The sequence below is a fragment of the Pyrus communis genome, chromosome 7, assembly GCF_963583255.1.
Source record: "Pyrus communis chromosome 7, drPyrComm1.1, whole genome shotgun sequence".
Taxonomy (NCBI): Eukaryota; Viridiplantae; Streptophyta; class Magnoliopsida; order Rosales; family Rosaceae; genus Pyrus; species Pyrus communis.
Window position 1 is genome coordinate 14000003 of NC_084809.1, and position 14022 is coordinate 14014024.

The 14022-nt window shown below is 37.4% G+C and overlaps 2 protein-coding genes across 3 annotated transcripts; both read left to right on the forward strand.

The window, feature by feature from the left end:
* The first annotated feature begins 376 nt into the window (after positions 1 to 376).
* On the forward strand, positions 377 to 6461 carry LOC137739351 (nuclear poly(A) polymerase 4-like). Of its 2 annotated transcripts, XM_068478911.1 has the most exons (12): positions 378 to 982; positions 1070 to 1147; positions 2044 to 2151; positions 2358 to 2420; positions 2521 to 2682; positions 3361 to 3474; positions 3592 to 3654; positions 3750 to 4079; positions 4224 to 4388; positions 4477 to 5289; positions 5682 to 5752; positions 5843 to 6461. In XM_068478911.1, exons 1-12 carry the CDS (start codon positions 848 to 850, stop codon positions 5865 to 5867), a joined length of 2127 nt encoding a protein of 708 aa, XP_068335012.1. In that variant the 5' UTR covers positions 378 to 847; the 3' UTR covers positions 5868 to 6461. The 2 variants fall into 2 exon arrangements, with proteins under 2 accessions (XP_068335011.1, XP_068335012.1); XM_068478910.1 differs by lacking the exons at positions 5682 to 5752; positions 5843 to 6461 and having other exon boundaries at positions 377 to 982; positions 4477 to 5671.
* A 2360-nt stretch (positions 6462 to 8821) lies between these two features.
* Positions 8822 to 12719, forward strand: LOC137740176 (hexokinase-1-like). Its single transcript, XM_068479997.1, has 9 exons — positions 8822 to 9172; positions 9628 to 9778; positions 9868 to 10050; positions 10687 to 10761; positions 10920 to 11075; positions 11265 to 11363; positions 11461 to 11591; positions 11752 to 11833; positions 12016 to 12719. The coding sequence occupies exons 1-9, from the start codon at positions 8904 to 8906 to the stop codon at positions 12361 to 12363; spliced, it is 1494 nt and encodes a 497-aa protein (XP_068336098.1). The 5' UTR covers positions 8822 to 8903; the 3' UTR covers positions 12364 to 12719.
* The last annotated feature ends 1303 nt before the right edge of the window (positions 12720 to 14022 follow it).

Consider the following 14022-nt stretch of genomic DNA (forward strand, 5'->3'; position numbering starts at 1 on the left):
TTTTGTTGCTACAAATTCTTCAAAATTAAAAGCGATTTTTTGCTAATCACAAATTCGAATTTCTCGTGAAACTCTTACTATAGAGAACAAAAGGTTATCTACCTACAACTTGCTATTAGAAAAATTTGACAAAAAAAAAAATAAAAAAAATAAAAGAGCACTCCCACGTCGCCACGTGTAACGAGGCCGAAGGGTCCGTTAAAAGTGACGAGAGTTTCCTTGTAGTTGACGTTACTAATACGGTGCAGTGGTGCCGGTGGAACGCGAGCGCACCAGGCTTCCTTCTTTCTTTATTAAAAGCGAGCCCCGCGTAACCACCGCAACGCCGTTAAAATATAAAAGCCCCATAATTCAAAAGCAAATAAAACCCCAAGATAAAACAAAAATTATAAATAAAAAAATATCAACACAAAAAAAAACCCATAAAAAAATCCAACCGACCGCCAACCAACACCTCTCCCGATCTCTCTCTCTGACTTCTCCATCTCTCTTTTCCGACGCGTTTTAGGGTTTGTTTTCCGTCTGTAGAATTGAATCCCTCAGGGTTTCCTTGTTCCGTTTTGGATCTGAATTTTCGCAAATTTCCCAATTCGTTTCGGTTTCGAAATTCTGATATTTTGGGAAAGTTGTCGGCTTTCGATTTCCTTCCGTTATTAGGGTTTTGGGTATTTCTTCACTATTAAAAACCTTTCGTCCTGCCTTATTTTCTCCGCCTTTCGTAGATTCTAGGGTTTGGGTTCAAGATCCTGTTATCTTTCTAGTGGAATTCTAGGGCTTTCTGATATTTATTCGAAAGGATTTTTCTTTTTTTTTTTCTTCTTTTTCAAATTCGTTTTGGGATGCTGAGATGGTGAGTTCAGAGCGATTGAGTGATCCGCTGTCGCCTCCTCAAGCGGCGGCGAGGCAGTACGGAGTGACAAAGCCAATATCGACTGCGGGGCCTACCGAAGTCGATATTCAGAGGACATTGGAGTTGGAGAAGGTTTGTGCTATCGAATTTTGGGAATATTGATTATTTTTTGGTTCTTAATGTTCTGTTTGTGAATATTTTGTTTCTGGGTGTTTGAAGTTTTTGGTTGAAGCTGGGCTTTATGAGAGCAAAGAGGAAGTTGCCAAGAGAGAGGAGGTTCTTCGGCGTATCGGGCAGGTGATTATTTGCCCTTTTTAAACAAATCGTGTGCTAATGAACACTTAATACAGTTTTAGTATTGTAGACTTGTTGAGTCAATAGGAGAGAGTGATTAGGAATTTATGGTTTAGGACAGTAATTATTTGTCATTACTTTGATAATTGTTTTGATGCCTACCCATGTTCCAAATCAGAATCTAATATGCAGAATATAAATCTCTCTCAGTTGATTGCCTTCTTTTGTTTGTCCTAATTGTAGGTGTGATTTATTTTAGTATTATCAAATTTGTTTGTCCTATATATTCCAAGTTGCCTAATTTTTCGGTTTAAGTGCCAATTTTAAACACAAATATGCACTGGAATGGTGTTTATATCCAATGGGTTTTGATGTGTAATTAAATTTTGTGGCATACCTGAACATCGAATAGGTTTTCTGATGTTTAGAATAAGAACAACTAGAAGACTGAAAAGTCTGAAAATATTCTGGACTTCAGTAAGGGCAATGATCTTGTATTAGTGTATGATGTCAAAGCTTCAAAGGAGTAAAAAGTTGCAGACGGAGGGTTATAGAGGTAAAGTTAGAGTACGTGTCTTGTATAAATTATAGTATCCCTTTAAAAAATATGACTAATAAAGTAGGAAAAGCTAACTTGTATGCATGAACAGGATGATAGCCTGGACACGCAACTATTTTTGTTACTAAAATCATTCCCTTGGAATAAAGGTCATGGTTTTGGGTTTGATGTGTTTCTGATTAAAGGTCATGCTTTTAGGTATATCAGCCTTATGGGATCTGCGATTACTTTATATGTTAATCGGCATTGACATTTTGTTTTTGTTCCTTTTATAATAATCAATTTATTTTTACTGAATTGTCATTTTCAACTTTCCCATTCCCCATCTTCTGATTGTTAGATTGTCAAGGATTGGGTGAAGCAACTTACTCGCTTGAGAGGATACACAGATCAAATGGTTGAGGATGCTAATGCTCTTATTTTTACATTTGGCTCCTATAGACTCGGGGTAAGTATGGTTGCTTTTGATTTTGTTTGCGGAATTTCTTTTTGTGGTCTGAATTGGTTTGTGAGAGAGAGGGAAAAAATGCTTGGAAATTCAAAATGCTTTTAATGTTGCCCCATCAACTTTTTACTAATTTGTTATTCTTATTTGCCAATGATTTTGGTTTTGCATGTTCAGATTTTACTTGCGCACTTTTATTTTTTATGTAGGTGCATGGTCCTGGTGCTGACATAGACACATTATGTGTTGGGCCATCCTATATCAATCGAGAGGTAACCATTGACGGGAAACAGGTTTTCCATGGAGTTCTGAGTCTTGTCATTGTTCACTGTATGAGTGTATATTTATTCAGTACTGTTATGTCATCTTCAGGAAGACTTTTTCTTTGTATTGCACAACATTCTGGCTCAGATGGAAGAGGTGACCGAACTGCAACCAGTTCCAGATGCTCATGTTCCTGTAATGAAATTTAAGTTTGACGGAATATCCATCGACCTCCTTTATGCTAGTATTTCTCTCTTGGTTGTACCAGAAGTAAGTATTGAACTCTTGTTAAACTTGAAAATAAAAAAAAAAATTAAAACCAAGTGTCATGGAATTATTGAAGTGCAACACTTTATTTTTTCTGAAGTTGATGTGCTATTTTGTGGATGAGATGGTTTAGGGGTTTTCTTTTTCCTCTCTCTATGTTTGCTTTTTGTTATTTGTATGATGTCCCATGCGGGTTGGCCACAGGCTTGGACTGCATTTGCTGTCTTGGATAGATTAATTTGTCTCGTTCTTACCTTGATGCCTCTTCTGGATGAATAAGGACCTGTGTGCCTTCACTGCAAATCAAAATGAATGCAAACCATGTATACGTTAGCTGTTTCTATTTAGTAGAACTCTGCAGTACATAGAAAAATATAATAAAACATTCTTCACATGTAATTCAAGAGAAATATAAGTGTTCAGTTGGCTATCTGAATGAATAATCTTAGCTTATAAAATTCCTTTACGGTGTTTGTAGGAAAATAGGTTTTGTACAATACCAGGTTCAGCTACTTATTTTCTTTAGCTAATTTTCATTTTGTCAAGGTGCATTGCATTTTAGAATGGTTTTAATTTGTCATGTTAATCACATTTTTTTTTTTTTTGTAGCGTTGGCATTTACCCTCTTCATATTTTTTGCCTAATCGCTCTAGAGATTTTTTTTTTTTTTTAATTAAACAGGACCTGGACATTTCTGATGTATCTCTGTTGTATGATATCGATGAGCCTACTGTTCGAAGTCTTAATGGCTGCAGGGTCGCTGATCAAATTCTAAAGCTTGTTCCAAATGTTGAGGTGAAATGCTTCCTATCGAATGGGTTTATTTTTTCTGCCAATTGCTGGTTTTTATTTTGTTAAGACATATATTTACTGGAGTGTTGGATCTCTCCTGTGGTACTTTTTTGGTTGTAGCATTTTTGTACAACACTCAGATGCTTGAAGTTTTGGGCAAAAAGACGCGGTGTTTATTCCAATGTGAGTGCCTCCTCACTTAATAAGTTATATTATGTTTTTTATTTGTTATTTTTCAACATTTAAGCTGACTGCGTCCTGTTTTGAAAATATGTAAGGTTACTGGATTTCTTGGCGGAGTGAACTGGGCTCTTCTTGTTGCCCGGGTTTGCCAGCTTTATCCCAATGCAGTTCCCAGCATGCTGGTTTCTCGATTCTTTAGGGTCTATACGCAGTGGCGTTGGCCAAATCCTGTCATGTTGTGTCCCATCGAAGAGGATGAACTCGGCTTTTCTGTTTGGGACCCTCGCAAATATCCTCGTGACCGGACTCATCATATGCCAATTATTACTCCTGCATACCCTTGTATGAATTCTAGCTATAATGTTTCACAAAGTACTCTGCGTGTTATGGTCGAGCAGTTCCGTTACGGAAACAAAATCTGTGAGGTTTGTACTTGTTCTGTTCCCTTGCCCGCCCTTTTCATGTTGATGACTTGCGTGCTTGGAAAGGCTGGGTGGAATCTCGGCTGAGGCAACTAACTCTAATGACTGACTATTTTATCCTTTTTTCTTTTAATTTTTTAAATCCAGGAAGTGGAATTGAATAAAGCTCAATGGTGTGCTTTGTTTGAGCCGTACTTGTTCTTTGAAAGCTACAAAAACTATCTCCAGGTTGATATAGTTGCTGCTGATGTTGATGACTTGCGTGCTTGGAAAGGCTGGGTGGAATCTCGGCTGAGGCAACTAACTCTAATGGTAATAATCTTTATTTTTGGCTTCTCTTAAAAATAGAAATGTTAGTATATTTGTGGCTCTTATTTTGGTGTGTCTTTTACATTTGCAGATTGAACGAGATACTCTAGGGATGTTACAGTGCCATCCTTATCCGCATGAATATTTTGATGTGAATAAACAATGTGCACATGGTGCATTTTTTATGGGTTTGCAGAGGAAACAGGGTGAAAAGGTTCAGGGTCAGCAGTTTGATATACGAGGGACTGTTGATAAGTTCAGGCATTCCATTAATATGTACATGTTTTGGAAACCAGGGATGGAAATTTATGTTTCTCACGTTCGTAGAAGGCAACTTCCTCTTTATGTGTACCCTGATGGTTGTAAACGACCTCAACCATCTAGAGTTGTCGCCCAGCAGCAGGCTAATGATGGCGAAGTTTGTGGGAGTGGTTCTAGCGAGAGACACCTGAAGAGGAAGGATCTTGACGGGGTGGAGGTGAATCAAGATACTACACCACAGAAACGGCAATCTACTAGCCCTCCGCCCCATGATTCAGTTTCTCCTGTAATTATCAGTCACAATGCAAGCAGTGCATCTCCAGAGCCTTCAGATAAAGGTTTTAGCATGGAAGTAGTAGAGTCAAATAAAAGAACGCTGTCTGGTGAAATGGAATCTGAATATGCCTCCAATTCCAGTACTATTACACATTTTTCAAGCAAGGGCAGTTGTGATGATGCTGGATTTGGATTAGTGGCTGGTATCTGTGAAGGGAACACTAGGAGCGTCGACGGAAGCAGTGTTGGGAGTCACAACCCAGGATATTTGCAGGGTGATGTATGTGAGGCAGACTCCAAGGGTCTTTTAGATAATGGATGCGTAAATGGAAACCTACAGCAAAATGGATCCCATGAAGCATTAGAGGTTTTGGATTTAAGTTCCTTTACTTGGACTCAGTTTTTTGGTGAAACATTTGCATTATCTGGTTGCTTTCTTTTGCAACATAGTATTCTGATAGTTGGATGGCGTCTTAATTTCTTCAATCTAACTCAGACTCTATGACCAAATGCACCAATGGCATAAAAGTAGCAACATCTGAGGTATCTCGAACACTAATGCCAGTCCTGCCAGGATCTGCGTTGGTCCTCATTTGTGCTGCACATGTTTAAACATTGGACATTTGGGAATACCCTGCACCATAACTAGCTCGTTTTCATTTTCATTAAGATCTCTTATCTTGGAGCTTTAGTTTGTTCTGACCAATCTACCTAATTTCTTTTTATCTTTATATTTTTGTTTTGCATTTGACTAAGAAGGTGAACGCTGCATTTGGGATGGTACTCAATTCCAGCGAGGGAGTAAACTCAGAACAAATAACAGGGTTGAGGCATGTGTATTGAACTTCTACATACATTTTTCTTGATTATTTGACGTATTGTTTATCTTTATGCTTCGCCTTTTGCTGTGGTAATGACAGGTTTAGCCTAACATCAACGGCCTGAGCATGTTGAATCTTAGTGGATTTCTCTGAAATTTGGGGACTCAAAAAATGAGAGGACGAAAGCCAGCAGCTCGGGTAAGTGTTCTTTTTATTGCTGGCTTTCATTTCGTTCTTTTCCAGGCTTGCTTGTCTATACAACCTTGCGGATGAAGCCAGGGGATTCGAACTGGAAGTCATCTTTATGTACAATTTTCATCTTTAGCATGTGTGAATTATGTTTATCGGCTTAAGTTTTGAGCTTTGGATGCTCTTAAGAGTCTTAAGAGAATTTATTCAGGTGCTCGTTGAACTTCTGCAGATAGGCATTAGGTTTTTACTTTTCGTCGTCTGGGCGGGTGTGGCAAAGGGTTTTTACCCTTCGTCGTCTTAGGTTTCTCCAGATCCATGAAAAAAACCAAAAAAATTGAAATAAGAAAAAAAAAAACGTTTATAGTTTCTTCTTTTGGGAACAGTCGTCATGTTTGTGTGGCTTATGTAATGTGCTCAATGTGCACTGGTATTAGGACCTTTTTGTTTCGAGTTTGGGTGGGACCATTGTTGAGGTTATGTCTAAACCTTTGTACATTATATGCTATGTAATGAATATTTAAAACGACCCCATCTCCATCTCTCGTTACTTGTTCGTTAGAGAGAATGTCTGGTTTAGATTGTTTATTTATTAATCCTGCCAAAATCAGAATACTGTACGGTTTGCACTCTTGTAATGCATTGAACTAAAGACGCCATACCGTCCGGTTCGCCCCGATTTAAGAGATTCATAAACGTGGTGTTTGTGACTTGATTTCGAATCTTGATAAAGCATTTTATCCTCGTTGGAATCAAGCTACCCAAATAATTCCTGGAATTTGAGAGTTTTAACTGGGATTGTGCAAATATATGGTTGAATTCCCGTTAGAAATACACGTGTTGACAACAATGTCCGATTTTGGTTATTTATCTCCCAACAAATGCCAAACTTGAAGGTTGTATTGTTTGGACAATATCTTTTGGGAAACAATGGTTTTATCAATGTTGGCATTTGCTTATTTGTGTACAGTCGAATCGGACTTTTCTTATGTTGAACTCACACTGAAGTAGTTCAAGAGGTTTCTAGAAAAGTTAAAAAGAGGATAACCACCCAAACTTGTAGGAAAAAAGGAAAAATTCCTTGTCAGCCTTCGGTGCCAAAATCGATCGCATGGACACCGGTTGCGGGACTAATTTTTAGGGTCGAAATAAGACAAACTGAAATATAGGTATCTTAAAAGTTTGGTTATGGACTCAACTACTCCGATCAAATTGAGCTGCTTAAACGAACTAGCAATCCCACCATATCTTGTTGTACTCCGTAAAGGTAGCAAAGTCTGCGCATTTTGTTGAGATTGACCATTCTTGCTCTGCAAGACACATAATCTTAATCCACTGGGGATCATACATGTTTTCTATATCCTTGGAGATTCATAAAATATAAGGATTGACATACACCGCAAGTAATTATATTCCTTAAAAGGACACAATATCTAATCCTAGATATCCTCTTAGATTCTTCCGGTTTAATAGGAATTTTATATCCTAAAAGATCTATTTCCCAACTAGTATAAACACTCTCATTTAGGGTTCATCTTGGGTGATGCAATAAACACAATTCACTCATGCATGCTCTTTGTTTATTTTCTTGCCTACTGCTTGAGTCTCAATATTGCTTACTAGCTTGACCGTCAGAGAGCTTTTGATCAGTACCTTAGGTTAATCGTGGTTATTTGTCCTCTTATAGGTATCAACATTTGTGTAGCTCCTCCGTCCACGATAGTGCATGATTTTGATTCCAACACTGACCAACTATTAGTGTAGTACACCGACCAACTAGTAGTGTAGTGGTACTTCTCAGTTCTTACCAAGACTCAAATTTAGATTCTCTCTTTCCAGATAGAATGATGTGTCACCAATGAGAAACAAGCACATTAATTGATACTTAGTAATAATTCAATCATCTACAACCACATCATTGAGTTTATAAATTTGGTTTAAAAAATTTGTTCTCCCTAACATTAACTTTTAAAATTTGTTATACACATCATTCACTATTCTTAACATAACCCCATCATTTTTATATTAAGATGGAGTTGATTTCAGTTACCCTTTACATTCAATATAATCATCTTTTCGTCGTCAGCTTAAATATGAATATGTAAAACAAGAAAAAAATGTGTATACAAATTTTCCTTATTGAAATTAAAACAATCACTGTTCTAAAAATCTCCGTCTAGGCGCTAGAGGGTTGGCCAACACCCCGATTAATGCCTAGACGTTTGAAAATTAAGAAATGACGCCTATACCTGCTTTGGTGCCCACCTAGACCGCCTAGACACCCACCTAGCCCCCCCCCCCCCCAAACCCGCTTAGGTTGCGACCCACTTAGACAGAAAATAGATAACTTTTATTTTGCATTTTATTATATGCATGTTCCCTATGTTTTCATTATGTTCCAATACTTCCTAATATATATGTCATTCTATTTTGTAGTTTATAATGAAATTATATATATTTTAAGTATAAACAAACACTTATTTACACGAAATATAATAGATTTACTTAAATCCGCTTAGGTACCTGCCTAGCCGCCTAGGCGCTAGGCCTAACTCTCCGCTCAACTAGCACCTAGTGTCTTTTAGAACCTTGAAAATTATTAATAGTTTCAGTCACATTAAGCCATTTAATAGGAAATTCTAAATCCATATCCTTCATTTAAAATCTTTTTATATAGCTACTTAGTACTACGGTGTAGTTGTAATCTTCTTCACTTGTAAATGAGAAACTTTAGGTTTAATTTCCGCCAGAAAAGAATTTGAAACACATAATTGTTAGCTCATTGTCAAGTTTAACTTAATTCGCACCCCTTAATATAAATAATATGATTTGTTGAAGAAAAACTTTCCATCTAATAATTCATGCTTTGTTTTGACCCGTTAAAATTTGCATCACACTGCCCCAACCAAAAAAACACAGCATTTCATTTACTTGTCCACAAACAACTCCAAACCCGAAATAAACCGAAACAATGGGGAGGAAGGCGGTGATAATCGTTACCGCAACGGCCGTTTGCGCCGTGGCGGCGGTTTTGGTGGTGCGCCACCGCATGCGGAGCTCGGGACGGTGGGCCCGGGCATCCGCCATCATCAAGGAGCTCGAGGAGAAGTGTGGCACCCCCACTGAGAAGCTGAGGCAGGTGGCTGACGCCATGGCTGTGGAGATGCATGCCGGCCTCGCTTCCGAAGGAGGCAGTAAGCTCAAGATGATCATTAGCTATGTCGACAAACTCCCCACTGGGTACGTAGATATTCAATCAATCTAATGACCCTTTTGATTTCCTGACATGCATATATGTGTAATGTATATTCTGGATCGACTTGTACCGTTTGATCTGTTTTGGGTCTGATTGATGTGGGGAGCTTTTGTTTTTGCTTATATTGATTTGGGTCTCCATCTTTGGATTCAAAGTCCATTTCTTGATCTCTTTGGTGTATATTTTTGGAGTAAGCTCTAAAGTTTTAATCTTTCTTTATAAATGAAGTGAAGGTTTCGGTTAAATATTCGCAGTTGCGAAAAGGGTTGATCAAATTTTGTCCAAATCTTGCTTTTGAAGGTTGATCTCTTCTTGATCAATTTTGGTGTAGAATTTGATGTGTGAATTGTACATTGCGTTTGTTTCGTAGTACTTGGACAGTTGTGTCATATTGAAATTTTCTGCTGTCAGATTTTGACATCTCTATTTCCTATTTCAGGAATGAGAAAGGGTTGTTTTATGCATTGGATCTCGGAGGAACAAACTTCCGTGTGCTGAGGGTGCATTTGGGGGGAAAGGGTCGTGGAATTATTAGTCAAGAATTTATTGAGGTCTCAATTCCTGAAAATCTTATGGTTGGGACTTCAGACGTAAGTAGATTATCGCTAACTAAGCCAATGTAAATTAATGTTTTTGTGTGAAAACACCTCTCAAATCTAAAGAATGATTGTGATTTCAGGCACTTTTTGACTACATTGCGGCAGAACTTGCTAAGTTTGTTGCTAAAGAAGGTCAAGATCATCAACCCCCTCCTGGCAGGCAGAGGGAACTAGGTTTTACCTTCTCATTCCCTGTGCTGCAATCATCAATTAATTCGGGGACCCTTATTAAGTGGACGAAAGGCTTTTCTATAGATGATGCAGTTCAGTCCTCATTACTTTAGTACTTTGGCTCCTTTAATTCTCTATTACTTTTGTTCTCCGTAGTTTAATGTTTTCTATATTCTCCAATGGTAATCTCTTGTGAAGAAAGTGAATATCAGCACTTATAAAGTGTAGGTATATTAGTGCGAGGGATTTAGTAATACATTTGTCCATCTGCTACAGCTACTATTTTACTCCACTTTCCCCTGTTAAAAGAAAGTTATTTCACTTGAGTCCTAGAATTCATAAGATAAAGAATTCCGTGAATCAATAACTAGTGATTGTGGTTCAGTTTCTGAGAAATAGTTGTCCTCATAATCCTGAAACTTCAGAATTGTTAAAGTTAGCATTTGTTTCTTAACAATTGTAGTTGGTGTCACTTCTTACTGTCTTTTCAGTGAGCTTCATCAACTATAAACAATGCACAGCAAAAATACTCTAGTCCATTTCCCCGGCCAGCCATTTCATTCAACAGTGCAAAAATACTCTAGTATATTATGTTCATTTGAAGCAATAAGTAAGTATCTAGTATTTAAATTATTGCATGATGTGCAATAATAAACATATTCTAAACTCGCGAAACCTGTTTTGCACTCGTATTTCAACCTTCATGACTAACTCTTGATGCTGAATAGGTTGGCCAAGATGTAGTGGCTGCACTCAGTAAAGCCATTGAAAGAACAGGCCTTGATATGTGTGTATCTGCTCTGGTAAGTAAAACTTGATGAGTTATTTTCAGTTATTAATAAAAGGCCTTTGTGTTGATTCTATGAATATATTTATTGGCTTTGCGTTGGTACGACATAAAAATGCTTTTTCAGATCAATTATAATTTAAAATTAAGTGTTAGTGGTCACTTTATCACCAGGTTAATGACACAATTGGGACATTAGCTGGAGGTAGGTATGTCAATCAGGATGTTGTCGCTGCTGTGATTTTAGGTACAGGGACAAATGCAGCATATGTGGAACGTGCACAAGCAATACCAAAATGGCATGGTCTGCTACCTAAATCAGGAGAGATGGTTAGCAACTCCTTCACGGCTTCACAGCCATCGACTTGTGTCAATTTCATATTCACTACTTCAAAAAAAATAAAAAAAATAAAAATTATTTTCAAACTTTTGTTTAGCCTTAGGGTTGTGCGATTATGAAAACCAATAGCAACTGAAAATTATAAAGTGAATTTCGAAGCTGCTGACTGTGGACTGTAGGTTATCAACATGGAATGGGGTAACTTTAAGTCAGCTCACCTTCCATTGACAGAATATGATCACTCATTGGATACTGAAAGTTTGAACCCTGGTGATCAGGTGATTGTACTTATATACTTCTTCAATTTGTCTATCTTTTCTTTTCTAACGAACTCTATAATACATTTATTTTAATGTCGTTGAACTGATTCTTTAGATTTTTGAGAAGATAATTTCTGGAATGTACTTGGGAGAAATTGTTCGCAGAGTTCTTTGTAGGATTGCTGAAGAAGCTTCCCTTTTTGGTGACACTATTCCACCAAAGTTAAAAGTTCCTTTCAATTTGAGGTTGTCCCGTACATCAACTATGTAGTTGTAGCTGTATATGTTGACGTTTAGTACATATAGTTTTACTTTCCTTACATTTTTTAGATTCTTTGGATTTATTATAGCCTTTGGGATTTTGTTTCCCGCTAAGCAGTTAAAATGTGAGCTTTGAATCATGCAGGACACCTGACATGTCTGCGATGCATCAGGATGCATCCTCTGATCTTAGGGTGGTACGAGAAAAATTGAAGAATGTATTGGAGGTGTGTTTAATTTTCACTTTCAACTATTAATATCAGAAGTGGCCTTCGAAAGACGTATAAAGAGGTTGAATCTAAGGACGATGCTCTTATCTTCACATGAATGACTTTAAATGTTGTTGGCCATACTAATCCAATAAGTTTGTGTAGATTAAAATTTTTGAAGTGTTCTAATTCTGTTTCAGATATCAAATACTTCTCTTAAAGTAAGAAAAGTTATTGTTGAGCTCTGCAATATAGTTGCTACACGTGGGGCACGCCTTGCTGCTGCTGGAGTCTTGGGTGTACTGAAAAAGCTGGGAAGAGACGCGGTCAAGGATGGGGAAAACAAGAAGACAGTGGTAGCTTTGGATGGTGGATTGTACGAGCATTACACTGAATATAGCAAGTGCATGGAGAATACTCTACGAGAATTGCTTGGAGAGGAAGTTGCTGAAACTATTGTTATTGAGCACTCTAATGATGGGTCTGGGATTGGAGCTGCCCTTCTCGCTGCCTCTCACTCACAATACCCTGGAATTGATGAATCCTGAGTTTATCAGGATGGTAGTAGAGCTTTTTGCTGAAGAAGGTTTCACATTTTTGGCGTTTTAATCTTTCTCCAAGTTCCAACTAGAACATCTCCCATTTTTTTCATCCCTCTTCTGCTCTGCTCATTCACCTACCGAATGTGTTTTTTTTTGGTGAATTTTAGTTTGTGACTTTGCAGAATGTGCAAGAGAGGTGGATTTATTGTATAAAGGCAGGACCTGTAAGCGGCCATGCTATACTGCTTCGGCCTGCAAATTACCATTTCGTTGTTACCTCGTGGAAATTCTTAATTCTTATGTTCAAAATAATGTGGTGAAACGCTACTTGTAATCATGACGTTATTTCAATATACTTTTGGGATCCCGAGTCTCTAAATTTACCGTCCGTGCATTTTTATGGGTCACTAACATAAGTGAATCCCAAAAAGATTCAATTGAAGAACAAGACACCCATTCTCTTATCTATTTGTACCTATTCATCAAGATTACCTATTTCCGTAACTACTAGTCTATATCTTTCCTAAGAAAAAGGGCAAATGGAATATTAGTTATTGGAATGGAATTCTCAATTTGACAATTATGAATCACAAGTTGAAGCTTTTATAACACGCAAACGTGGATTCTATTCTAATACGACGTGGATTGTTTTATGTCAATTAGATTAATTGAATGAGTAAGATCTGTCTAAATGCATGTGAATGCAAGGAAAATAAATTTAAACTATGCCATGCAAAATCAACAATAATGATTGATCGTAGTCTTCTTTTACGATGTACATCATATGCCGTAATTGTTTCACTCGTATCAAATATAAATCACAACACGGAGGTATGCCATAATTGTTTTCCCAGTATTACAACACCCCATTAACGCCATATCTAATATCAATTAAGGCACGCCTTAAAGAGCATTTATGGTGTGTTTTGCTTTAATTATTCACGACTACTAGAGTACATTGTATTGGAGAAAATATCTTTTACTACAGAGGCTTTTACTGCTTGGAGGTTCACGTCTACTAGAGTGTCGTATTTAACAAAATATAAGAACTATTAAACAAATAAAAACTTGTAACACATGTTATGTTTGTACTGGAACAAATTAATTAATTCCACACATCCGGCCGCATATTGCTTTATTAATTCCTTTGATTAAGCCACAAAATGCATTAATCGTTTGATTGAGGTAACTGTCGAAGGTAAATGAAGGAATTGACAATCAACATAATGGTGTCAATTAACAATCAATCACACCCTATAATTTGTCCACAATCAGCTATTAGGCATCGACATTGATCGGTTTCCTTAATTAGTGTATAAATTAGGGGCTCAATCTAATACAATAGTGTGCTTCCAATCCTATAAAATAGGGGCTATGTGTGCACCGATATCTCAACGACACAAAAAATTTCCAGTAGTGGGTTTTGAAAGACACTGAGAGTGAGAGACTCTGAGATAAGATTAACTATGGAGATGAATGGAAGCAATTTAGGGTTTGTGGTTACGATGTTCTTGATGGCTGGGGTTGTTATCGGTCAATATGTCGATCCGGACTTTGTCGATTACTCACTTACTGATGCCGACTTCACAACTTTCGAAAACTTTCGAAACCCTAGTCCTGCAATCCCACCACAACATCAAAACCCTATTCCTGTTATCCCACCTC